The following is a 26,624-nucleotide window of genomic DNA, read 5'->3' as shown; positions in this document are numbered from 1 at the left end:
TTATTGTCTTTTTGTTCTGAGTGAGAGCAGTAACGGTGGCTCATAATTTAAACATAAGTCGTGTAGAATCTTGGGGAAAGTCTTATTAAAGCCTCATTAAAGTGAACAATCGATACAGACATCTGTAAGTAACAAGTTGACACTTATTAATTACTTGGCGCCGGGCAAAAACTCTAATACTTTAAGTTTGTGCTACTTGGAAACAATTTAAAGTGTGGCATGCTATGTAGATCATCTTATAAAATTAATTACTGTCGTCAAAGCAGGCGACGTCGAGAGAGTCGAGGCGAGAGCGTTGTCGGTGATTTTAGTGAAAAATAAATGAATCGTCTAAATTTTTGGTCTTAATTCGGCCGAACATGATGGATCGGATGCGATGTCGCGTGACGGTGTTGCGGGTAATAAGATTAAATGTAACGTCAAGTTGATGGATAATTGAGAGGGTGAGGGGGTAATTATTGCGACGTTCGGAGGTGGATTTATGGCAGGGTCGTCGGTCAAATTTTACGGTGAAAATAAAAGGCGATGATGTAGCGAAAACATAAATAATAGGTTATAAAGAGCGTTATTTTGTAGAGCGTTATGATTAATACATGAGCAATAGAGCCTGTCAAAATATGGTCCGTTAAATCTGTCCTCAAGTGTTGTGTGACAGCTTCCCCTCTCTATCTTTCGCGTACCTGTTAACATGGAGAAAACAGAAATATAGGAGCGCGTAATTTAGTGTAACGTGTTCACATTTGGCTGGAGTGCGTCTCGCGGGAGCTCTGACGCATCCAAACCTGGCCTAACAAAGGGATGACTGATGCCTTCTCTGAATTCACTCTGCATGCGTGTCGTGGCCACATTCTTGGCCGACGCGTTCGAGAGAGACGGATTCCAACTTACAGATCTAGTTAGAGTTGTGTGTTTGACAGATAAAATAGCTGCTAGAACTCACATATTGGATTTTACATTTAGATCCTAACTTCAAATGAAATATATTGTTTGTCGTACTTCGAGTGTGAACGGTCTTTAGTCCGATTCACTTACTTCGAGGCATTATCGCGAATCTGGTTTATCACCGACGGCATCATGGCGCGAAATTTTTAATGAACTTGTTCCTCTGCGCGTCTCATTTGTCCAAATAATTGCAAGAACCATAGCGCGCGCGAATGTGCCAGCTTCAAGAGGCATTGAGTTATTGAAAATGCCTGCGAACGTAACGAATCATTAGTAAGGTTCTTTAAGTGTAAAATCAAATGGGAATGTTGATAATGGTATTACGAAAGGTTTTTATTGGTGTAAAATAAAACGACGTCGCGGCAACATCGACAGAACGCACGTTTCAATGGAGAACTTGAAAAGGTGTACGGAAGTATACATCCGCAGAGACCGAATCTTTTCATTCCCGCGAAGATAGAATGCAGTTTAGAGACACAAAAAGGGTGCAAAAGGTGCGAGATGTATCTCTAAGAGATTTAACGCTCTTTGTAACCACCGGAGTGTTCAATTAATATCTTTTTAACTCTCTTCTGGATTGAGTTTACGCGACACGGTGCCCCCGCTATTCAAATAGTCCTGTTTTTCTATCTACGGACGGATCTCTTTTGCTCCTCCGCTGCGAATTGTCTCGAATTATTCCGAGAAAAAGAGAAAATGAGGGACATATCCCTTTCAGGATTACTTTGTGTACTGAATTTCCAATTCTATTGCTCTCATTTGATGTTTCAAAACATAAATCCCATTCGCAGGCAAATCTTTTATTCTTATAGGAAACTTCACAAAACTTGCTCTTTTCGAGAAACCGTCGCATTTTTTCTCAAACTTTACCGAGCACCGATTACTTCTATCTTTCAAACATCATTAGCGCGGCCGTAAAGTGGTACGTACATTACCCGAGTACAATTCGCAGATTTTACGACTTGGCAAGGGTTGGCGAGTAATTTTCTTTATGAATTTGGGGTTGTCTCGCGGGGCCCGAACTAATTAATAATCGTCTGTAATGAATGGCCGTAATTAAAAAAGCAATGCTACACCTCGGATCAATTTTGACGCAATTTGATCCTCATCGAAAATCCCTCCAGATGACCGCTCGTGCTAAATTACGGACCAACCACCCCGTAACCTTTTCCGCGTCGGTCTTGCTGACCGTTGCCCATTAATTTACGTATCCTTGTCAATACACTCGTGTGAAACGGAGAGCGGCATTAATGTAATACAGAAGTTTAAGCCTCATTGCTAATGGACGCATGCTGATCCCTGCATGTCGGTTATCCGAGCCGGATATTGGACTTCATTTCGTCGACAAAAGGTGTTACGCCACCTTGATTTATTGAATGGTTTCATTTCATCGACCCGTTTACGGCTTCCTCTCCGAAAAACACCTATTTTGACACCATTTCCCTTCCACGAAGGCGCCACCCTCACTCCGATCGCAGACTCTCACAAATAACGTAGAAAACTCCAGGGTACCACAGGGTACTCATTCCGAACCTTATTTTCCTTAAAAAAAAAATTCGAGGTTAGCAACTCAATGAAAGGTTGTCTGTCATTCAAGAATGCAACAACTAGTGGGTGGAAACAGCAATTTCTCGGACAAAAGCCAGGTTTTAGTTAGAGAGAGCTACGCGCAGAATTGGTAGAGTTTTTGAAGCTTTTGCTGGCTTCAGAGTTTACCGACGTTTTGGGTTAATTTTTTTGCATTCCGTCGTCAGATGTGAGGTGAATATTAGACGTGTAGTGGGTGGACACCTGATTCGTTCGTTGGTGGTACCTGTGCTGAATCGTTAAACGGCGTTAAGCAGGTGATAGTGTTCAAGATGGCCGGGTTTGTAAAAATGGCGCATCTGGTGGATGCGAGTAGTAGGTGTTAATGTTTCGAGATTTGTACAAGAGTTGGAAGCGAGGTGCATTCGGTTATAGCATAAATCCGTCTTACCGCATAAATTAAAGTATAAATCATGTCGAACAGATTTTATTTACTGTCTCCATTTGGTTTTGTTGCGTGTGAGCGAACGGTTAAAGCGCACGTGCGCTTCTGTATATAAACTGAGCAGTATGTAATGTACACTGCTATCATTAAGTCAGTTCATTGAAATACCGAGACAGCCGCCACTCAATTTGAAAATGTACATGCGCTGCTCAATTAATCCAACTCGAAAATGTTTAGGAAGGAACTGTTTATGTTGCGCACATCGGCCGGGATCATTACCCAAAAGAAGGGAAAAATAAAAAGAGGGCAAGAGGAAAACGCGAGGCTTTTATTTCACTCGACCTCTTTGTCTTGAAGCTTTTAACCTGTAAACTTACGTAACTATGCTAACACCTTCGCTTTCTCCGTACAGAACACAATTGTCATTTCTCATAGCCTCGCATTGTTCTTCTCCGACTGCGCCGACCTTCCAACAATAGCTCTAACTGAATTTGCGTTGATCAAACGCAATCGGAATGGCTCCGGAGATGCAGTAGCGGATCGTGGTCAGCTCAATCAAATGCTAATTCAGCTAGAACAATGAAAAACTTAATTATTTCATTTAAATGTAAATTCTATTATGCGAACGTTTTAATTATGGGCAACACGTCCAGGCTCGTTTTTTTGGAAGCGCATCGGTCGAGGACGAAAGGTTGGAAGTCGAACCTATTTATAGAATTCTAATCGAGTTAGCTACCCCCGAAGACAATAGATTTATGAAATTAGAGAACTAGTCGCTTCGACACAGTAAATTGCTTATTAATGGACACGAAGCACTGGGGGTTACGTTCGACGAGATCGAACGGAACTTTCGCCTAATACCACTTGAAGTAATTCTAAGTTGGATTTCCGCTTTAAATACCATCCGAACCGCCACTTGTTTCGACGTTTGCTCGACGATATCGAAACCTCGATACCACCTCGTGATAATTATCCACTACGGCTAGTAATTTGGTTCGACGAACTCCCCGACAATGTTCTTAGTGTTTTTGCCTTGAATATTTTCCGACTTCGCGTTCGTTTTGCAATCGAACCGACGCGTTTCCATTATATACTTTGTTCGTTGTCGCTCCGTTGACGAGTCATCAATGGAGATTAAACGTTTAGATAAGTCGAGACAAAAACTCGTGGAATTCCCATTCCGAGGCATGACCGTTCGCGTAATGGAACTATCATCACTCGCGGGGACGACGAACGAAAATTAATACCCATTTGTGTCCGACTAACATGACGACGGTCGATTGATAATTTTCCCAACGCAAAAAACAAACAAAAATGCGCGCCCTTAATTGAGATTCTTCCGAGACAAGGAAAGTCGTTCATGCGTAAATCGTTTCGGCCCGTCATGAAGAGCTTGAATGTAGTTGTAGGTACTGCGTTGCCTCGTGTGTCTTAATTGGATATAGAAATGAGTAAACCTTAACATAAACTCCGCACAATCAAATTTTGAACAATATGCTCACAAACTTAATTTCATTCCTTGCGGTATATTGTAATTTGTACATAATAAGTGCGGAACAAAGGCTATTAATTATCAGGAGGAGAATGGTTTCATGAACGTCAAATTTAACTTACGACATTCGCTTTCTGAGTAAAAAGGATACTTTCTCGGAATGGATGGATATCCTATTTCGGGAAGTTTGTGGAGTTGTGGGAGTCGGTTTATCAGCGTATATTGTTGCGTGTTGATTCGGTCACTCAGTATTTTATAAGATGTTAGATTTGAAGCGGGCGACGCCGCCGTAATATAATGTCGAAAAAGCGGCATCTCCGAACCCTGTGTGGGTTCTATTTCGCTTGAATACGTACATCGATGAGATCGCAACTCATTTATAAAACTGATAACGCTGACATGGCCCATGGCTGCGCGATCGATACAAATCACGGTTTCGATGACCCTTCCTTACTCGGCTTACTCTGGACGGCCGATTTTGAATTACTCGACCGCGACAGGTGAACCGTATACTAAAAGTTTTTATATTGACATCAAGCAAGGACGCACGTCGTCTTAGATATCCCTCTGGAGTAGCTTCCAAACATCGAGCAATTAGCGCAGTCACAATTTCTACCGACGTTTACGCTCCTCATCCAATTTACATGCAAAAAGGGTCATTACGCACCTCCGTTCTCCGCAAATCTTAAGATCCTTTATGAATCATAGGCGGGTGCTTGTACTGGAGTTAAAATTATGTTTGACACTTCTCGTCGGATTTTTAGATAAATTCCGCCCCTCTCGATATTCTTCCTGCTTGTTTCGCGCCTTCCTCGGCTCGGCGTTTCCTGCTTATCTTGTACTCTTCCGCAAATTTGGGTTTTTGCCGGTCGCACACATTGTTCGTGGAGAAAAGTTCGACGTGTCGACAGACCAGCCCGCGGGTACGGTCGTAGCAAACCAGCGCAATTAACCGAATTGTGAAAAAACTCCTTCTCAAATGAGATTCAGCTAGCATTCAAATGAAACGGAAATAAAACTTGTTTATCGCGATCTCCAACAGCTAACTGACAGAAAACAAAATAATGCAATTGTTTTCCAGGATCCTCGACGAAAGTTTTATTTTTATTCGAAAACAAAAAGCTCCAATCAGTGGCGACAAATAATCTCAAAGCTGTTTGAACAATAGCATGCGATTGACTTTGTTTTCAGCAGAATCCTCTTTGATAAAATTTTGATTTTGCCGTTCGATAGGTTTCGTTGCCGCGCGACTGTTTTTTTGACGTCTCGGATACAAAGAAAAGAATTGCTTGAGGTTTCGAGTTTTTGTTATTAAAACTGGAAACGTTGTTGTGCCACTCGGGGGTCGTTTAGTGATTCTCCTGATTTAATTACGCAATTACCGAGTTCATCATTTTGTTAAGTGTCTTTTCGGAGCAATTACCTATAGCTACGCCCGGAATAAAATTTCGAGTGTTCGGTTTTTAGGATTGTTAATTCCGTTTAGTAGTAATTTCTGGAAAGATTTGCTCAGACTCGTCGAAAATTAGCGACGGATCGATAGTTTCGAGTTTCGGAACCGCACGTTTTTAACACGACTATTGATCTATCTAAGGTTTTTCTGCTCCCCGGGAGTAGATACAGTCGCTTATCCCTTCATGTTAAAGCAAGGACACCCCTCCTCCTCGGGGACAAAATGAGTAGAGATAACATCGTCAAGTAATGCAATAATAATCTTCTGATCTGACGTCTCCCTTGCTTCAACATTTCCTTTAAAGTGAGAGATTTTCACCAAATCAAGTAGCGATAATTCCAACGATGTAGGTCAGAGTGTGATGGAACGAATGTTTCAGGTCAATGGGACTGACGTAAGCAGCTTCCCACACGAAGATGCAGTTAGGGCATTCCTCACCGCACAAGAACCCATTGTTGTTGAAGTTAAAAGAAGAATATCGGAGTCGCCATCCGAAAGAAGTCCTACTAGTAAACTGATCTCAACAGGTTGCCAAACGGAACTTTCCGGCTTGACGTGGCTCGAAGATAACTCGCTGGACTGTTTGACACATGATATAGACTTGGAGGTGGGTACGGTTTAAATCTGAAGCCCGGTAGCGTTAAAACAGATAAATGTTGTGAGTGTGTTGTAACGTAGGACGTAAATTTTATGATGGTTTTTATTACATTTAAAAGGTCATTCGTCTTCAAGCTGTAACTAATTCCGTTTCTGTTTGTAAATAGAATGTCCATCTTCGTCGTTTAAGTTAATTGTGTTCACTAATCTAACGCGAAGTGCCTCCTAATTGGCTCGATTAAGACATGGCTCGAACGTTTGCCACCACTGTCAGGTGTGCCCGAAGTCTTACGCGTGTTCGTCGACAATGCAGGCGTTGTTGCAGCGAATATCTGGAAGTTCGGATGATTCGAATGCATTACAATTATTACAGTCTGATTAAACGTACATATTGAGTGACAAGAGATGAGTTTTGTTGTGACTACCGAGCGTATAAATCTCAACACGTACTCACTCGGTGCGCGCAATCTGAAATGTAGCATACAGACATCATGAATATCAACAGTCCGGACGCAGCCCTCGACGTCCTGTGGGAAATCAAATGGTTCTAACATTGACATCGGATTGATAGTGTGGCTGCTGGCGACTTGTCACGTGCCTAATGTGTCGAGCCCATCAACAATTCAAAAGATGCCCACAAATGCATCCCGATCATTTCTTTCGCGCCGTTCCACAAATTCTATCAACTAACGCACGGAAACTAAATTACATTTGAGGCATCCCAGGAATTACAAGTATCTGTTTCAAAGAAACAAATTACAGGTGTGGAAATTGGAAATGATTCGGCGTCAAGATCTCGATCGGATAAAAACGCGATCGACCTGTCGCCGAGCACGACGAAATCCGTTTTGCCGTGATTATTTTCCACTGTGCGCAAATAAGATGCTAACTTTTAATAACGCTGGCGATGATCCTTGAAAACTTTTACCAAGCGGAGGAGCTGATCATTTCCATGCAGGGGCGGATTCGGCACGTTCGTCTCCCTTCCACGCACGACGAAAGGAGACGCCCAAAATTATCTCCCACGCAATATTCTACCACCACAATACTTTCACTATCTTCTGGAGAAATTTTCAAGGATCTCAACTTTGTCCCATGTCGTTCCAGAGACCTTCCTTGTCTACTGTTAGTCAAAGAATACCTAATTGGGTCGCACCTTTTAGTTTGAAGATTTTGTCGAAACTTTCGTTAGGGTTCTTTACCACCAGAAGACCTATCGAGGCATCAGCTTCAAATCCCCGTCTATTTAAGTCGCTCTTTTTAACTTTCGGGTAGCCCCGTTAGGGTCCAACGCCGTTTCGCTCAGTGTTTTTTACCACCGGAAGACCTCCGTTCCTTTCTTCTGGTCAAAGGAACAGCTAATTAGGCATCCCCTTCAATTCCCTTCCATCTGGGTGGCCCCTTTTAGCTCGGAAGTATTTTTCCGGTATCTGGGTGTTTCGGTCCGACGCCGTTTCTATATGTTTACTGTGCGAGGCGGTGGTGGCGCCGAATCTGTCACCACCATCTAACTCCTAATTCGACAAATTAACGGCGGCCATAAATAAAGGTGGGCTTCTACACATGGAACATTTGGTACAAATTTCCTAAATGAAGGGCGTAAATTATTCCGCCTACTGGAAATTGGAATCGGTACGTCCGCTTCATTTCAAAACGAAAAACTTCGTTATTACAATTCTGCTTGCGGAAGGAATTTAATTTTTGATACTCTTGAGTTCTGGTGATGATTTCGGACGCGGTCTCGGCGGAATACCGGAAAACAGAAGACGGTGAAAGAACACAGCGACCCGTTACACGAGGTAAGGTCATCGAAAACGGTGTAATTACGAATCGATTGAGTAATCAAGTGAACTTAGGTGTACGAGTGGTTGGCGGGAATTTTCATCTTGATGCACATGTCTGCGAACTGCGATAATGAACAGGTTAACAGCGGCGGCGAAATACAGAAAGACGGAGTGCCATAAATCAAGGAAGGCCACGTAATACGATAAATAAATCAGCATCAGCAACGGATTCAAAACTCCCCGACTCAATCACTTTTATGGAAATTTTAAATTTCCAAGAACGTCTTTTTTATTAAACGGGAATTGAACATAAGAAGTCCTCGTTTAATTCGTCAAAAAACCTATTCCCACGCATGAATGAAGGCGCGTTTTACAGTTTCTTGGTTTCTACGTCCAATCTCTTTAAGAAATCTGACTTACTCCGGGGGAAGTGTCTTAGGAAAACAATCTCGGAATTATCCCCTTTAAAGATTTTATAAATAAGTGCTTAAGACTTTGCGTCGCTGACCCGGACCTAATTTCAATCATCTCGATGAAGCGCTTTCGCCTTTAATCTAAAATTTCCTCAAACCTTGTAGTAAAATTTTCTTCTTGTTTGCAGGAAGTGACGTTACGAAAATGTAGCAGCGACGAGAAGCTGGGACTAACAGTTTGCTACAGCTCCGGCTCCGAAGCCGACACTTGCACGGAAGTGTATATTAGAGATATAGCACCCCAAAGTGTCGCCGACAGGGATGGCAGATTACGGCAAGGTGATCAAATTTTACAAGTCAACGGAAAAGACGTCGCTAATAAAGAAGAAACTGAATCCCTGTTCGCCGAGAACAAGAAAGCTGTGACTTTATTGGTTAGCAGATGCTATAATAGGGTGAGCTTCAACTTTTCGATCCCTTTAAACTTACGGTATCTCTGATATCGCCCATTCCAACTCTTCTTATTTCCGCTTCTCATAAATAGATGGCGTTACTTACTTAACGTTCAAATCCTCTTCCAGAGCGAGGAATATTTGGATGCTGAACCCATCGACGCTATATCTCCCGGAGGGCGCAGCGCGGCTTACCAGAACAGCTTGATAGAACAATTAGTACAACAACAGACCGAATCTCAGCATTCCCCTCGAAACGATGCGGCTCCCAAAGTTCCTCCACATTTCATCCAAGAGCGACTCAATCTCACCAATAGTCTAGTACGTTCCAAAATGGATTCCATTAACCACGAAATATCGGAACTCGACCATCGAATGCAGAACATCCAGTTAGTCAAGATCGATAAGAGGAAACCCCCGCAGTTACCGCACATACCGGCTCCGCCCGAGTCAGACACTGAACACATCTACGAGACCATCCCCGAGTCCGTCGACTCAGAAATGGAACCCATTTACTCTTGCCCTTACGAGGCAGAAGAGCACAACATGATCGAACAGTGGCTGAAGGCGCAAGAGCAGGGCTGGAACTCTCAAAGCAAGGAAGCCGCCGCCAAAGAGAACAAAAAACAGCGATGTAAGTCATCAAAAAGTAACAGCAGTGGTGAGGAACATGAGAATAGTTCGAGTGCTTACAACACCGGTGGTTCTTGTAATAGTAATCCTTTAACTTTCGAGCTAGCGTGTAGTCAGGATTCGAAGCAGAAGGATACCTACAGGTGAGTACCGCGTAAACCGCGACGCATCTAAAACGCAGCTGTTACAGATCGACGCTTATTTTGTGTCCTCCGCCGGAGAAAGAAGACGTTCCCAAAGACAAAGAGCAAGTGGAGACTTGCGACGCGTGCAAACAACAAGCTAGTTCCAAGAAGAAGACTAAAGCGGTAGCGAAAACTAACAGTCCGTCGTCACCTACTACTAGGTTGGGGGCGGGCATCACTCCCGCCCACATTCTTTCGGATACCATGTACACAAACGTAGCCAACTTGCAGCAAACCATGCTTTTGCAACAGCAGCTTTTCAGACAAGCTTTAGTCCAGAATACGATCGATGTAGCGGCGAAACCCACCACGAGTTTCACTTCACCTAGTCTAAGTCAGTATCAGTTTGTGAGCGGCTCACAGGTACCACCCTCTCGACTCCGTCAAAGCACAAATTTCTTTACACTCTGTTTCCAGACTTATACAACGCAACCAGAAACCGCTACTTTAGAAACCCGAATGGAATGGAAAGTCAAACGCAGGCCAGACGGTACTAGATACATCGCGCGGCGACCAGTCAGAAACAGGATCTTGAAGAATCGAGCTCTGAAAATCTCTGAAGAAAGAGCTGGATTGACGACTGAAGACGACACCATTTCTGAGCTAAAGGTACGGGTTGAGGGGTATTGACAGTGTGACGGCTTTTGGTTTCAGATCGGGCGGTACTGGACAAAGGAAGAGCGCAAGAAGCATCTAGAGAAATCCAAAGAGAGGAAGCAGAGGCAGGAGATTTTGATGGCGTCGAGGAACATCGAAGAGAATGGCGAACTGGTGGTACACAAGCCTGTGGAGAAGGTTCATTCTTTTTCGTCGAAGAAGGCAGCGAATAATCTTGATAACACGGTGAAGAAGCATAAGAGTAAAAGGGTGCATAAGGAAGGATATGATAATTTTCCAACGGTGCAAGAAATGATCGTGCACGGACCCAAAGTCCCCACTTCCAACAGCAAGATGATGGGACTGTTGTCCGTGACAACTGTTTAATTTAATCGTTTATGGAGCTTGCTTTGTATCCACTTATTGCTTTCCTTAGGCAATTTTAAGCTAATTCCAATTTTCAAATATTTACCAAATACATGAGTGAATCGATTTGATGATTTTTATGTGAGAAATTTGTTGCCTATAGTATCCCAATGTGATGTTTCTAAGTTAGTGTACATATCAGATAAATTACTATAAATATATTTCATAATTATTACCTATTTAGATGTTTAGAATGTTTAAATACGTGTGTGTAAATAAATATTATAATAAACGACGTTAAATGCAAACGGATTTTTCTTTGCCTTGGCACCAACGACAATGTGACCGGAACAGGAGACAAGACTTTGATTTATTAGTTTGACCAGGGGTGCATAAGTCACAGACGTTACAAAAGAAAGCGAAAATTTTGTGTTTTTTTGGAGGAAATGTCATTTGGCGCTAACACGTGCCGATATATGAGTGGTAGATTAATTGCCGTCTCTGTTCTCCTAATACCCAGCAGGAGCTAATATCGATTGCAGATCCGAAAACGTGGAAAATAAAAAACACGAAGATTTGTCTTCTTGGGAGTGTTGGATTTTAGGTTATGGAAGTTTCGAACGAACTAAACGTTGGCGCGTAAGGGAAGGAATTTGTACTCGAGCGAAGGGTAAACTTGCCCTTGGCTGGTAGATGGCGGCTGTGTTGACTTCAGCCCGAAATTCCATAGGGGTCTTCGTGGAAAAAGTGCGTGCAACAATTTGATAAATGACTTTCTATTACGAGTAATTTTCTACTTCTTACTAATGTCTGGCGGAAGTAATGCTGTTTACCGAACGAGAAGAAGAAGGATGTGCTTTACATTTTGATGCAAGCGGCTTAACGAGGGCCTCATTTTTGCAATTTTATAGATGAGGGAGACAATAAAGTTAACATCTTGGATTAATAGAGTTTCGCCGGAGGGAATCGAGGTACTATCTCTTCAGCGTAGTCCCTGGAACTCCGAAAATTAAATCGATATAATTATAACCAAGCGACCGTTTGTCCCATTTTCTTGTAATCTCTGCCAATCGGGACCAATTAGGGAACTATATATGAAAACCCTCGCTAAGTAGGAAGTAGCGCTGAATAGATGGAAAGGTTTGTTTTCGTTTTTGACGGTTCCATTATCTAAAACAAAACCGCGAAATAGCTTTATATCGTGCGCTGTACATTTTATCTAATAAAAGAAGACGACAGCATGCCTTTGACCAATTCGTTCGGTAAGTTATAAAAGTCCATTATTGTGTCTAAAAGAAAAGAGTTGTTTGTGCTTAGACATCTGTAGAAGCACACATAAGAGAGCTTTTGTGCGATTAGTGCGTGAACAATAGTTCCATTCCGACGCCGCGGCAGATATCGTATTGCAGATCTCTGTCTTCGGATCACAAACACGACGGCTTTTTTGTCGATCCGCCACCGCACACGAAGAAGGTGTTCCGGAAGGGTGCTATTTTTGGATTAATTAGCGTTATCGGATCGCAAAAATGTGCCCGTATTTAGGTTCTGGTTTGAATGAATACTTTGGAAGTTGGGAGCTTGGCCAAGAGTGAAAGCAATTAATTGTAAACTATTTGATCCCTGCTGCTTCAGAAGAAGTTAACAACTTGGGAAAGTACAGACTTCATCATCAAAATATCTTGCAGGGTATATTACATAGCTGGTTTCCAGCGAAAACCCCTTTTTAGGCTTATTAATGGGTCGTTAATACGGCAAATTCACAAAGTCGAATACATGCTCTATAAAAGTTTGCCGGAATGGCCCAAGTTATTCAAATGCCGGATAGGACGTTATAGAGTTGATGGTAATATCATTGTGTAACGGGGCCGAACATTATATTGATATACGACATCATTGAAGAGAAACTCTATTATACAAATCAATATGCGCTGAAAAATATTTCAAAGATCTCGGAATGTAATTTATCTCGGCGTTAGCTTAAAATATCGGACAAATTCCTTTTATTCGATTTAAGAACGAAAACATTACACTAAATCACTTAAATGCCATGTTTTATGTGTTCGGTAATTGCAGAGACGTGGGGTATTATGTAAAAACGGCAACATTTCGCTACGGCGAAAGTATTAGCTAATCGTATTTTCGACTACACGAGTATGTAGAAATTACTCATAAATATTTAACTTCTACGTCATATTGTTGAGTAGCACGCAAATGGAAATCAAAATGCGCCGCGACTGAATAAAATAAATAAAAAATTGAAAAATCTACGAAAACTGTTTTCCATTTCTAATTGAAACGCTAGATCAATTAGCGATAGGTTTCATTTCAAAAATCGCGGGCGTTTTTGTTCGTAGAACCGGTTTATTAGCGGGAGTGATGTCATGCAATCGAGTGAAGGTGTCGGTAATGCATTTCGGACAACATTTTGAGAGTCCCTCGAGCCAATGCCGCGTGTTGAGAGTCTAGTGAAGTGTAAAATCGATATACACGTACATGTCATATATCGCATGCTATAGCGATAAAATATTGCAATATATACGTCAAACGTACCAGTGCCTCAAAAATCAACGTATTGTAAAAATCGAGAATCTACACCAGATTGCACCCGAATATTAGACGATCGCCATAAAAACTTTTTCATTTAAATGTGGTCCGCCTTTCACGCATTCATAAAACTCCATACATCGTTAAACTACAAAGTAAAACGTTTTATTAACGCGATGCTATAAAAATTCACTAGATTATAATGTTAGTTGCACACATCCACCATAATCGACACATTGTAAAAGCTCCATTTACCGTGTTCGTTTTTTGCGGGCTTAAAGTATTTTTTAATGATGATTATTTAAAAAGCATAAAATTCTTTTTGAAGTTCACTCGCCGAGGGTGGAAGTAAGTTATGCGGAAAGATTAAAGAGAAGTTATTACGAAATTAAGAAGAAATTTTGATCCTCTTGACGAACAAACTGGAAGAAAGCATGTTAAATTAAACATCGTCTTATTATTACAATATGTAAGGTACAACTTTTCAACTTTCAAAGCTCTGCTTCTGTTTTTCTCGATTACTGAATTTTGCTCATCACTTCATATTCTAACTTCATCCAATGTATAACTTTCAGAGCTTTTATGTCCCACCTACAGAAAAATTAATAAACATCAATTTCGCAAGTCGAGCACTCGCTTTTGACTTCAGTTTTACAAGACATAAAAGCAATACAAAAAGCATCACTTCGTAGACACGAACGAAAACCAAACGCTAAAAAGCGCCGCGATTCCGACGTTCTCCTGCAAAAATTCGTCGAAAATAAAAGAATAACTTACGATGCGCTAGAGGCATTACGTGAAAATTAATTTCTACGACTTCAATTATGCGAAGAGAAACTTTCATTTTACAGCGATAAAACTCGATCGTAATCTTTTTCTAATAGTGTGAATTAAAAACTAAAAAGGTTTGACTTTTCAAACTAAATAATTTGCTGGGAAGATTCAAGTCTTACCTGTACTGGCTTCTGCGATACCTGTCAACGTAGGGACCGCAACGTGCCGTGCCGCCTGAAAACTAGAATCCGCAAACCCGTAAATACGTTGGATAGGAACGCGGGTTTTAGGAAGCTATATCTTCTGTGAGGAATGTTATGGCGCGTACCCCTCGGAGCTGTAAGTTTTTGCATATTTTAATTGATCCCATGATACTATAGCTTCTCTTGGATTGCTTTCTTTGCCTTCTAAGGTTCGAGCTGGATAGCGCTGACGGTCGCAGCAAAGAGACAACGTTTATAGATGTCCCCTTTGCAGACAATTCTGGGATCGATTTCAAGCCTCACCATGACTTTACCTATGGATGGATTCTTTGTGAAGATGGTTCTAACTTGAGACCCGATAAGAAGGCACGATTGTAGCTCATGTGTGATCGATATTAAATAATAGGGTTATCTGTGTCAAGAAATGTTCTTTCAGAGTGTGACAAGGTTAAATACGTAATTGTAAAAGTTGCGATGTGCCAAACCAAAGAGAGGAAGCAAAAACAAATCATAATATACGTAAATCCAGATCCAGCACGAACAGATCCAACCAGCTCGAATAATCTCATGAGGATGAAAGCTCGGCGTATCCCGAAAATGCAAAATACTGGTCCGAGTGACCGATAAAAAACTGCATAGTATAACAAAAATAGAAAAAACATTTCAAGCAATCCTTTCTCTTTTTACCCCTTGACCCAAAATCTCCGTGCCCGACATACAAATTGAACGTAAAGGCGGCAAACATTGTCCAGTATTTTATTTTCACCGCAAAGTACTGGGCCGGAGGGTAAAGCATATTTCCAGGGCACCTAGCAGTCGTAACCATGAACCGAATACCGAATTGCGGTAATTGATAATTGTATTTGCTTCAACATTAACAATAATTTAATTTCTTAATTGTTAATTCCCACTCCCTTGATATTTCCGCAACTTTTCTGTCGCAGCCACGAAAAAACGTCTCAAGGGGCGGGAACTAGCCGTGCTATGCATAGATTAGTTAAGCTCGTCAACTTTTAGAAATTAACGTAAACTTGTCGTGCATTTGGAATACTTGTTGCGGAACTGCTAACTTCCTTTCCTACGTTACTTTGCTCCATTACGACTTTATATGGATACAAAATACGCGAAACATGTCATATTTTTTGAATAAAATTTAAACAAGATCTCAGTTCCATTCGTGTATTGTGGTTTAGACCTGCACGTGTAGACAAGTAGATAATAAAATATTTTTTATTGCCGTGGGCGTATCGTTTTTAGGGACCGAAATCCCATCATATTTACACAAAGATGACGAGTGATGAACGATATTCATACAAATGGCGCAGTCATTAGGATCCTCAGTCGGTCGAGAAAAAAGACAGCGTAGCTACGTGTAGTTACGTGCTCGACAACGTTCTACGACGATATTGCGTCGGCACATAGCAAATATGTTTGAACCATATTGTAAGATGGCGTTGTGTAAACGGCTTCTTTGAGTTCAGCCTCAAGCAGCTTCGCTTAGAGCGTTTAAGGTAGTAAATATTTGGAAACAAAGTAACTTTAACGTGTGTGATCTCAACCATGAAATCTAAGAACCGTCCCTTATTATTCAACTTTAACGATAGCCGAGGGTAGATTTATGTTTTGGCGTATTTATCTTACACATACCACATGAAATTCCCTTACGCCAAGAAGCTTTCAGCGTTTAATTACAATAAGAATCTTCCCGAAGTATTTGACAGGGCATTGTTCCTAGATTTATTAACCAGTTAACATAAATATTTCCTTCTTCGTAGTGACGAAAACAACTTCCAACCCCGAAAATGTAAACTTATCCGTGTTATTATAACCCGGTTTAATCGATATGACTTTAACCTCACGACTTATTAAAATTAATTACACCCACTTAGAAAATTAATCAGGAAAGGATTCTCTTCACTATGGAGTGTTGTATTGTGTATTGTTTACTCTACATTTTATACTTATCGACCAGGCGCGTGGGCAGGGCTTACGAGAACCTCTTAAGACATTTTCTTCATTAAATATGTTCCCGATTCACGCTTACCGAACTATAATTTACGGCGTGGGCACAAGTAGACGCTCGCAACAGAAGTACTAAGTTGCATCTCGCTTTGTTTATACGCAATTATTAACCCTTAAATCACTTCATCCACAATTTGTTGCAAACTTTACCGCACAACTTCCTGCTCCAGGTTTATGCGAAAATCTCCATTAAGGAGGACTGAATCCATCTTAGAACTACTTACAGGTAATTACCTACGCCATCGCCAGGCGCCAACACTACGGAATATTTGCAGCCGACGCGGAAACAATTCCAACAACACCACAGACATTTTAAACAGCTTCGATGGGCTAATTTTTACGAGTGTGTCGTAGTGGGGTGCAATAAATCCACCTCTAATTTTAAGACTAAAAAATTACAAAAAAAATCTAAAAAGCTTGTTCTTTCGCAAATCGAGCGAAGCGAGCTGTATTCATGTATTGCTTTCTACAGCTGCAGCAGGAAAACCCGGGTGAAAGCCCGCTATTCTCCCTGTTTAGATAACAACGTATGATGACATTCTCACATGCTTCGTCTTTGTGTACATTAGGAGATGAGGAGATGCTGAAAAAAATACGCTGTGAGTGGCAGTAAAAGACAGACATGTCGGGGCGAAGGCAAGATCCATATGGCGATATACTTGTAGGTTGTAAGTTGAATTTTAAGAGATTTTGATATTATTAAATCGAGAAATGAAAAAACGCAGGAGGCATGAATACGATAACGCTTTGTATGATGAGGATGAAACAACTTAATGATTTCGTAAAAGGACTAAGGTTTTATATTTCCGATCTCGAATATATCGGTTGAAAATACGAAGGGAAATGCATACAGAGGTGGTGTGAGCTGAGTAAACAAAATGAAATATTTACATTGGTATAAATATTTGAATACAAAAAATTTTGCGCTCTGTGGACGCAAAACAAACTTAGATTTGAGGAACGGAAGACAAATCGAAGTAAAGCGGAGCGAATGCGCGCTGATGGAACTTACATAAATTAAAATTTTGGTGTTTTCGTCCTGTTTATTAGGTTGCGCGTTTATAAATTTTAATGGTGTAGTGTAAGAAGTGTAGTTTAGTGGAAATAATTATGGGTAGATGAGAGTTATTAATTTTGTAATAGATTCTCTCCGTTGAAAATTTTCTGGCAAATTTTGATTAAGTTTGCGAAGGTCGTAGCATTAATAATGCTATACAGTATTCGATGGAGGTACATCAAAGAAATACCAACTAAGATTCTGTGCTGAAACAGCCTTGAAATCTTCACTGTGTCTCACAAGACAGTCTACAAACATGATATCGACACGTCATAATTTCGTTAGCACAATTTGCATTCAATATCGACTCGAAATAAACACTTTTTCTTTCAACTTTTATTTGTGGTTCAAGTTTCAACTATTGTTGATTATGTGTCTGCGAGTAAATGATTTTTTTATCACGATTACCTCTTATCCCGCTTAGTTGGTTATAAGTACCGCGGTTTCGCTTGAGAACAATAACAAGTTAGCGCCTGTATTATTTACATCCGCAATTACGTATTTAAACCGTCGCAGTTAACTAGTTTTCAGCTCTGAATAAAAGCAACTTTATTCAAATTAATACCCAGAGATAGTTTTTAAGTTAAAATGCGGCCGACATATGTGCATATGTCGAGGACGCACGTTTACATCTCTCCATATGAATGAGAAATGCAACATGCTCGTACGCTTTCTAAAAAATTCAGTGTTTTATTTGAACAAAAGTCATGTTTGATTAATGGGATTCGTCGTCTATGGTAGGCAACGACTTAACACGATCAAGACAGGAATCTGTCCAATTTGATCGTTTTATAAGTTTATACAGCGCATTTTCCAGTTAAATTAAAAGTGACGGGTGACAGCTACGGATTTAGGACGTTGTGACCCGGAGATATAAACTCTAATAGTAGAGTATAAAATGTTACTTCTGGGCCAGGGCGTCTTAAAAAGCAAGGCAAAATCTTACAAATTTACCTTTTCGCCCAAAAGCAAACAACCGAAAAATATCTAAAACCTCTCAAAAAGCATTAATTTTTATCCACCCCAAAAGTACCCAAATATGTGTAGACCACCGAAAATTGGGCACACAAAAAAACCGTTAACATCATATCCTCAACCCAAAATAATGCAAAATTACCTCAAGAACGCCCTAAAAAAACTAACAAAATACCTTGTTTTTACACACCCCAAAATGGCTTTTTACTTCTGGACCAGGACATTTGGCGTCTTCAAAAAACAAGGCAGAATCCTAAAAAATTAGCTGTTCTCCCAAAAGAAAACAACTGGAAAAGACCTAAAACCCTGTAAAAAGCAGTAACTTTCATGCACCCCCAAGTACCAAAAATTGGGCACACGAAAAACTGTTGAAATCTCTCAACTTAATGCAAAATGACTTCAAGGACGCCCTAAAAAACTAACAAGATGTCTTGTTTTTAAACACCTCAAAATGGCTTTTTATTTCTGGACCAGACCAATTGGCGCATACAAAAAAAGTGAAAACAGCACCAAATCAAAGAGGTATATTTGGCGGCTGACCTCATAAAACAGAAGAATTCATTTGTAATTGTGTGCTGTTCCACGCAATATTGTTTTCGCTACTTAATAAATATTTTTTAATTTTTTCTGGTAGAGAGATTCCAAAACTGTCAAAATATAAAATATTTCTTAAATATGGTTTGTTTACATAACATACCCAGTGTGAGTCGTAACAATTAGAGGGTTGAAAATTAATTATGCCTGATTCATCTTTTTTTTTATTCTTTTTTAAATCATCTCCGAAGGCTTTTTGTGCTACTTTAGTACCTGCATAACCAGCTGCACCTAATCCCAATGCTTTGGCTACAGCTATTGCTGCTGGAATTAAAGCAGGTAAAAATCCACCTATCTGGGTTGGAGAAAATTTGATATCACAATATTTTTTCTTGTCTTTTTTACATTTTCTAATTTCATCAGTCTGTTTTTCTCTTAATTAAATAATTTTATTAGGTCTTTCTGTTAAATCGAATCTTATATTACAATCTATTCTTTTATCTTTACAACTTTGGAGTTTCTTTATTTGATTAGGTGACAAATATACTTTATAATCAGTCATTTATTTAATTAAAAACTCCGCTGCCTCGTGAGCGTCCCTAAAAGGGACTATTGCTCCGCTGGCCAAAGGCGAACTCAGCGAACTCTCTACTTCATTTACAAGTAAATCTTTTCATCTATGATATTCATATTTGCCATTCTTTGAGATTCAACTGCAGCAAATATATAGTAATTAACGTTTTGATAATCTTTTAATTTCCAATTAACTTCTAGTTCAGAAGATTTTGTTTTACTAAATAAATTTTCATCATTTTCTTTCGTTACATCAAAAGTAACAACTAAATATCGGTTACAAAAATCTTTATAACCAACACACGTGCCTTCGTCCAAATCTTTTTTATAATTACATGAAAGGAATGCAGCATACAAACGTTGTAAATCCTCATTATTTACCAGATATTCATAAGTAGAATATGGGGGTAACCATTGATTTTAATATTTATTCTTTTTAAATTCATCTTATCAAAAATCATCATTGTCTTGGCAAAATTATCATTTCGATCAGCTCTAGGAAAAACTGTATAAACTCTAGATATTTTATTTTGTTTATTTACAACGCGCTAGTTTCCACTTCCAGAAGACCACAAATTACTACGGTAACAGTTAAGCGCATTCCATCCACAAAGAAAGTTAGATTTGCTAACTAATAATGAAGATAATATTTTTTCAGTTTCTAGTGAGGATTTTGCTATTGGAATCCATAAACTAATATCAGATATTTCATAATCATAATTTCCATCAACTTTAGCATGTAATACGTATATTTTTCACTCTATTTTTGCGTAATTCAGTGCGAATTTTTGCATTCAAAACTTTGTTACATTCTTGTACAAATCGAAAAATTTTAGATAAAGGAATAAATTTTGTAATCGTTTTTTTCATCTTTTGTTAACAACCATCTCTCCAAATATCCTTCATTAAATGCAGAATTATTTGTCATTTTTGAAACAAGAGTTTTTATATCGACGTCTAAATCTTGAAATTTTTCAGATTTACTTTGCGCATCATACTTATATTGAGATGTACCTGCTGAATCTGCAGTGTCTGGATACCAATATAATTGTGATGCTGAAGTATCAGATACACCTCCTGAAAATTCAATCAGATTTGAAATTAACGTAGCAACACCCACATAATTTGTTTCTTCTATTAATACCTCTTCATAGAATAACCTCTGCTGAAGTCGCAATTTTTACCTCCTCAATACGATGACAGGTTATGGGATGAGATTAAGTCTCGTCACCAGGGCAAGGACGAACCTATCGTAATCTATGTCTCGTTTATGCGCACTCTGTTCAATTTATTTCTCAGTTTGCTTTACATGATATCAACTCCGTGGATAGTCTTGTAGAATTGTCTAAAAAGTTAGAAATAGCGGCCCAAGCAACTACTTCGCGACACTTTGCGTCACCCCGGTCTCAAACTAGTCTGATCGAGCCCGAGTTGGCCTACGAAGTAGATAAATGTCCGGCTGCCATCGCGGAGACTACGGCGTCAAAAACTCCCGTGCCTTCCTACATTAAACAGGGCAAACTTAATAGACGTTCTGAAGGGCCAAGAGAGCCCACCGTATGTTTTAATTGTCGGCTACCTAATCATAGTTACGCCAGTTGCACACAGAAGAGACGTCGATTCTGCTTCAGATACGGAAAACCTGAGGTCACATTGACTCAATGTCCTAATTGTTCAAAAACCGCGCCCACAGTATACCGAAGACATTTTTAGGGGTGATTGGTTACGCAGGCTCGAGACTGTGTCCCCGTTCTTTAAGGATTCTACCTTACCTCCAGAAAATAATGTGACTCCCGTCTTTGTAAGTAAGAAACCTGACGTTAGACCGTACGTTTCAATAGATAGTTGTGGCGAAAAAGTCGCTGCGTTAGTTGATACAGGTGCGTCAGTTTCTGTGTTTGGAGGTAAAGGACTTTATCTTATCGAGAAATTTATTTAATTTAGAGGTGAAGAAACCAGAACCTAGTTGCCGCATAGTAACGGTCGACGGACGTTCTAAACCTGTCCCCGGTTATGTCCATATTCCGGTTAGATTAGGGGATCATGTTCGCGTTGCTCGTATCCTAGTTGTGCCAGACTCCATCCAAACTCTCATCCTTGGAAGGGATATTTGCAACCTGTTTCGTTTAAGCCTCAACTTTTCTGATATGACGTGGGAAATCAATAGTCGTGAGTGTTTTGTCTTCAACTAGTGTCCCCCTTTCGAGAGATCAGGTCCAACAAGCTGACGAGATAGTTTCTTTATTTCGCGAAATCAGCACCGAGAAAAGATTGGGTTCAACCGACAAAATCACTTTTACTATTGATACTGGTAACGCTAAACCGTTTAAGTTAAGACAATACCCCTTTTCGCCTAACGTCATGAACGTGCTAAACGTCGACTCTATGTTAACTCTTGGTGTCATTGAGCCTTCTCGTAGTCCCTGGAACTCACCTGTATTGATAGTCAATAAGAAGAATGAAGAACCACGTTTCTGTTTTGATCGTTGCCGTTTGCATCAGGTTACCAAGCACGATTCTTATCCCGTGCCTCGCGTAGTTCGGATTCTAAGCATGCTCGGAAATGCTAAGTTTATGTCGTCTATTGACCTTAACAAAGCATTCTGGCAAGTGCCACTTAATGATGCCTCGAAAGAAAAAACAGCTTTTTCGATATCGTCTCATGGATGCCGTGTTTGGACCCCGTTTTGAGCCACACCTCTTTGTCTACTTGGACGACATCATTGCTGTTCTTCCACCTTTGAGGAACATATCGAGCTTCTTCAAGAAGTTCATAGACGCTTGGTCGAGGCTAATCTTACCATCAATCTTGACAAGTGCCAATTTTTCCGTAGTTCGCTCAAATTCCTAGGTTACGTGGTGGACGAGAAAGGGTTACGAACGGATCCCGACAAGGTGTCGATCATGGTGAACTTCCCTCAGCCTCGAAATACAGGCGTTTTATACCGCATTTCTCGGGCATTTGCTCGCCATTAAGTTATCTGATTCATAAGAAGGGAAAGCGGCAACCGATCGAATGGTCGCAGGAAGCCAACAACGCGTTTCAGCAGATTAAGGATGCCCTTGTGTGCGCACCTATTTTGTCTAGTCCGAATTTTAATGAGCGTTTCATTATACAGTGCGACGCTTCTGATTGCGGGCTAGGTGGGTTCTTAACCCAAATGATTGACGGTAAAGAAAGTGTAATCTCGTTTATTAGTCGTTCTCTTTCGACGAGTAAAAAGAATTACTCGGCGACAGAGAAAGAGCTCTTAGCGTTCCTTTTTTGTATAGACAAGTTTAGGCCATACGTTGAAGGTACCCGTTTTTCCGTGATTACAGACCAGTATTCCCTGTTGTGGTTCAACCGTTTAAAAGACCCCACCGGTCGCCTCGCTCGGTGCACTGAAAAAAGTAAAATTGTAAATTTACAGTAATTATCGTTGGTTACCGGTTGCCCTGATAAATGCTGTAAATTTACAATGCTAATTTAAAAATTACTTGTCACTGTGAAAAATAAAAAGTAATTTTACAACAGTTTTGTAAATTATTTGGTAAGTTTACTATTCTGTTTGTAATGTATTTTTACAATAAAAACAGTAAAATTTAGGTTGTTTTGTATATATACCATATGTTATTGTTATTATTATTATTATTATTATTTTTATTCTTGTTTAGTGTAAAAAAGCACAAAAAATTGTGTAAACATTTATTGTAAATATGACAAAATATCAAAATAAAAAAACATTAATAGAAAACATACCTATATCTAAACTTAACCAAACTTAACTAACCTATAAGTAACATATATCTGTCTAAATGTCTCTTAACTTCCTCATGAGACTGAGCACCTTTTTTTTGGAGGCTGATAACTTGCGCGATTTGCTTCCACTGTCGGGATGGATTTTTAAAAAATATCTCTGAATCATTTCGAGAAATGTGGACGTCTCCTTCGGGTAGTGTAAATTAAAAATAAAGTACAAAGAAAAGCAACATTCTAAAGCTTGAAAAAAGTCTTTGCACTGTACCACCCTTTCTTTTTCCATATATATATAGAACTGATTTTCGACAGTACCTAAAATTGAAACTCGTATGTAAAAAGTATCAGATTGCAGAATTTTTTTTACGCTTACAGTTGATAATGCACGGTTCGTTTTGTGTAATTTCAATCATAGCTTCATCCTAAAATATTAAAGAACACGATAATAAACAATAATTAATCGCTGACAAAGACATTGTATACCTGAAATTTGAGGTAAAAGGCCCCATAGATATTTTCCTGGAAATATCTTGCAAACAGTTCTAAAGCAATTATTTCTGCCGAATCCCGTCTTACGTCTTTGCTGATGATAATTTTATGTTGTAAGCCAAAATTTACAATTTTTTCTGCTTTTAATTGTAAATTCGTTGTAAGATTGCTTATGTTTCCGTTCGTAACTTTGTTAAAATGCCATTTTATGGCTTCTACTTTAAAAAGGACGGGCCATTGGTCTTTTATGTTAGTGATACTTGGAGGATCGACATTGTTTATGAACGCCCTTTGTTCTGCAAAAGTTTCTTCCAAAAGGTGGAAAAACTCGTCTGAAGCATCATCTAAGAAGGTATTTAATTTGTTTTTAGCTGCAGCGCCAGCTTTTTGATAAGGTGGTGCCCATTGGGCGCATCCTGCCGTTGCGTTTTTCTTAATTTTGGCAAGATGTAGTGGTGTTTCAGGTGATGTGGATACCGGCCGTTTATGCGGCCTTTTTAGGTAATGGTACCGTTCTTGCAATTTTGTTTTTAAACTAGCAGTACCATCTCCCAGAACCACACCATCATCGTCGTAATCTCTAAAGGTTGCGGGATATTTATCGACCATTTTAAAAGAAACGATTTTAAAAGCTTTTGACGGAATCGATTCACTGATTTGTTTCATTTCGTTTACAACAATGTGGACAATTTCAGTAATAGCATATTTGTCCCGTTTGCCTTGGGCACAACATTGGAGCATATCTTGTGGAATTTTCTCCCAAGGTATTACAAAATTGGTCCAGGAAAATTCTAAATTGCAATTAGATGCTTGTATGGTGCAATCCAAAGAAGACGAGTCATTATTCAAAAATTCCGTTGCACCACTGATACATTCGTTACTTTTAGTGGAAGCAATAGTCTCTGTTGAAGTCAGTGACATGAAAGAATGATTATTGAGACCACTGGATGATTCACTTATTTCACACTGGGATTGAGACGACAACCAAACTTGACCCGGTTCTAACAAAATTAAAGTTTCATGTTTTACAGCAATTAATATTTCCTCTTCCTCAACTGGTGTTCCATCTGATTCTAGTACAACAGTCGCGCCATTAATTTCAAGTTTTTGAGATGCTGAAAAAAGACAATGATGTCTGAATATAAAATAATATTTATAACTTACCTTTTAATATTAAATCAACGTAAACATTTCCAGGTTCTTTTATTAAGATTAGTCCCTTCTTTGTACGTATTTGGTCCCATACTTTGAATAAATGCATCCTAAACAAAACACAACACCCAGTTTATTGCTAAACATAAATTATTAAATTATTAAAATATAAAATATTAGAATTTTTTTTTTTATATTTTAATAATTGATTACATTGTTAAAACTATTATGCTAATAATATGATAAAGGAACACTTAAAGAATAACTCACAAATTTTCTAATGATTCATACTTACAACAATTACCTACAGTTCTTTTGTTACCTACTGTATTCTTTCTGAGCAATGATGGTTATGGGTAAATTTAAGTAACATATTATACTGTTAAAATTGCTATGCTAAAATAAAGACAAACAAATGTTCAGACTTCGAAATAAAATTAATACTCCTAAATAAAAACTTAAAACTTACACAACTTACAAATTCTCGAATGGTTCTGACTTAAAACTATACACAGTTTTTTTGTTACTTTCGGTTTTTTGGAGCAATGGTTCTGGATGAATTAAGCTATCATAATTTACAACTGACAAATTTTGATTTTTAAAATTAGAATCAGTGTTGTAATACAAACCTATTTCACAATCATATGTTATTTTTAATGTAGTTCCAATGAAACAAATGTTATCAAAAAATTCATCAATAACTATGTATTGAATCGAACATAATTTATATGCACCATAATCGTCAACACCAAAACAAACTACGGCATGTTTTTGGTAAGTAATTCCTCTAAATATGACTTTTGAAGATACAAAACATTTTGTAGTTTTAAAAGCACCTTCAATTTTAGTGGATAGAGTCGGCAGATAATTATTCGAATTGTAGATTTGGGATTCATCTGCTATTACTTTGGTGCTGAACAAAGTATTTTGTGAATACAACAGAGCCTGTAACAATTGGTGTTTATGAGAAAGAGAATATAAAACATTTTTATAATTCGTTGAATGTTTGACAATTCGTTTAAAGTACTGATGCTTACTTTCAAACCTCATGGTCCATAGATATCTCAATGGCCCAAATTGTAGTATCAGTTGTGGATAATGCAATAAATAATGATGTTTTGGTTTTAAAGATTCTTGTGGTAGTACTTCTTTGCGTTTATGTAAATAATCTATTATTAACTCTTTTAAATAAGCTATCTGACCCACTGAGACTTTGTAACTTAATAAAAACAGAACTATTTTCCTAAGAATTAAAATAGCATTCCATGCTTTATTATTTGTTAATGTTTTATTTTCTAGTGCAAACGGCAATATTATTATTAACCACATATTTTGATGAGCTGTACCTGAAAGTCTCTCGGATTTTTTTAGCAGTGGTATATCGACTTTTTTTTCTCCTTCAAATTTTAAGACTTTTAATGTAGAATTTAATTCTTGGAAACATATTTCTTTAGCATTAACCAACTGATCAAGAGTTAATATTAAATCGGATTGTACAACTCCTTCGAAAAGATCATGTGCAATACATGGTGGTAAACCAGGATTAGCGACATGAAAAAAGCTTAATGTATTAAAAACAGAATCAGATTTTACACCTCTATAAGATCCATTAGTTGCTAAACTCATATTAACATCGTAAATATAGGAATTTTTTGTTCGACGTTCACATATTTTTG

General features: G+C 38.9%; 2 protein-coding genes across 2 annotated transcripts in view; one reads left to right on the top strand and one right to left on the bottom strand.

Annotated features, from left to right (window-relative positions):
* The window catches only part of Slip1 (SLo interacting protein 1), a 45,129-nt gene extending 33,953 nt beyond the window's left edge, over nt 1–11,176 (top strand). Inside the window, exons 3-8 of the mRNA XM_064073476.1 lie at nt 6,239–6,466; nt 8,842–9,108; nt 9,235–9,881; nt 9,929–10,286; nt 10,341–10,532; nt 10,578–11,176. Of these exons, the coding sequence (XP_063929546.1) occupies nt 6,239–6,466; nt 8,842–9,108; nt 9,235–9,881; nt 9,929–10,286; nt 10,341–10,532; nt 10,578–10,907 (2,022 nt within the window). The 3' untranslated portion in view covers nt 10,908–11,176. The remainder of the gene's footprint in view (nt 1–6,238; nt 6,467–8,841; nt 9,109–9,234; nt 9,882–9,928; nt 10,287–10,340; nt 10,533–10,577) is intronic.
* A 12,186-nt stretch (nt 11,177–23,362) lies between these two features.
* On the bottom strand, nt 23,363–24,405 carry LOC135141899 (uncharacterized). The gene is made up of 3 exons (XM_064073475.1): nt 23,791–24,405; nt 23,681–23,729; nt 23,363–23,622 (listed from the first exon to the last, which is right to left on the bottom strand). Exons 1-3 carry the CDS (start codon nt 24,403–24,405, stop codon nt 23,363–23,365), a joined length of 924 nt encoding a protein of 307 aa, XP_063929545.1.
* Nucleotides 24,406–26,624: the final 2,219 nt, after the last annotated feature.

This window comes from Zophobas morio, unplaced genomic scaffold (genome assembly GCF_036711695.1).
Source record: "Zophobas morio isolate AGI-343-1 ecotype UQ-CSIRO unplaced genomic scaffold, CSIRO_AGI_Zmor_V1 ptg000044l, whole genome shotgun sequence".
In the NCBI taxonomy this organism is placed as follows: Eukaryota; Metazoa; Arthropoda; class Insecta; order Coleoptera; family Tenebrionidae; genus Zophobas; species Zophobas morio.
The sequence above is the reverse complement of the archived record's forward strand: the minus strand, read 5'-3'. Positions and strand labels throughout refer to the sequence as shown.

Coding starts and splice junctions, on each gene's coding strand:
- LOC135141899 (XM_064073475.1), bottom strand. CDS start 24,405: ATGGTCGATAAATATCCCGCAACCTTTAGAGATTACGACGATGATGGT. Junction 23,730..23,790: donor CCTTTTACCTCAAATTTCAG/GTATACAATGTC, acceptor TTAATATTTTAG/GATGAAGCTATGATTGAAAT. Junction 23,623..23,680: donor CGAACCGTGCATTATCAACT/GTAAGCGTAAAA, acceptor TTTCAATTTTAG/GTACTGTCGAAAATCAGTTC.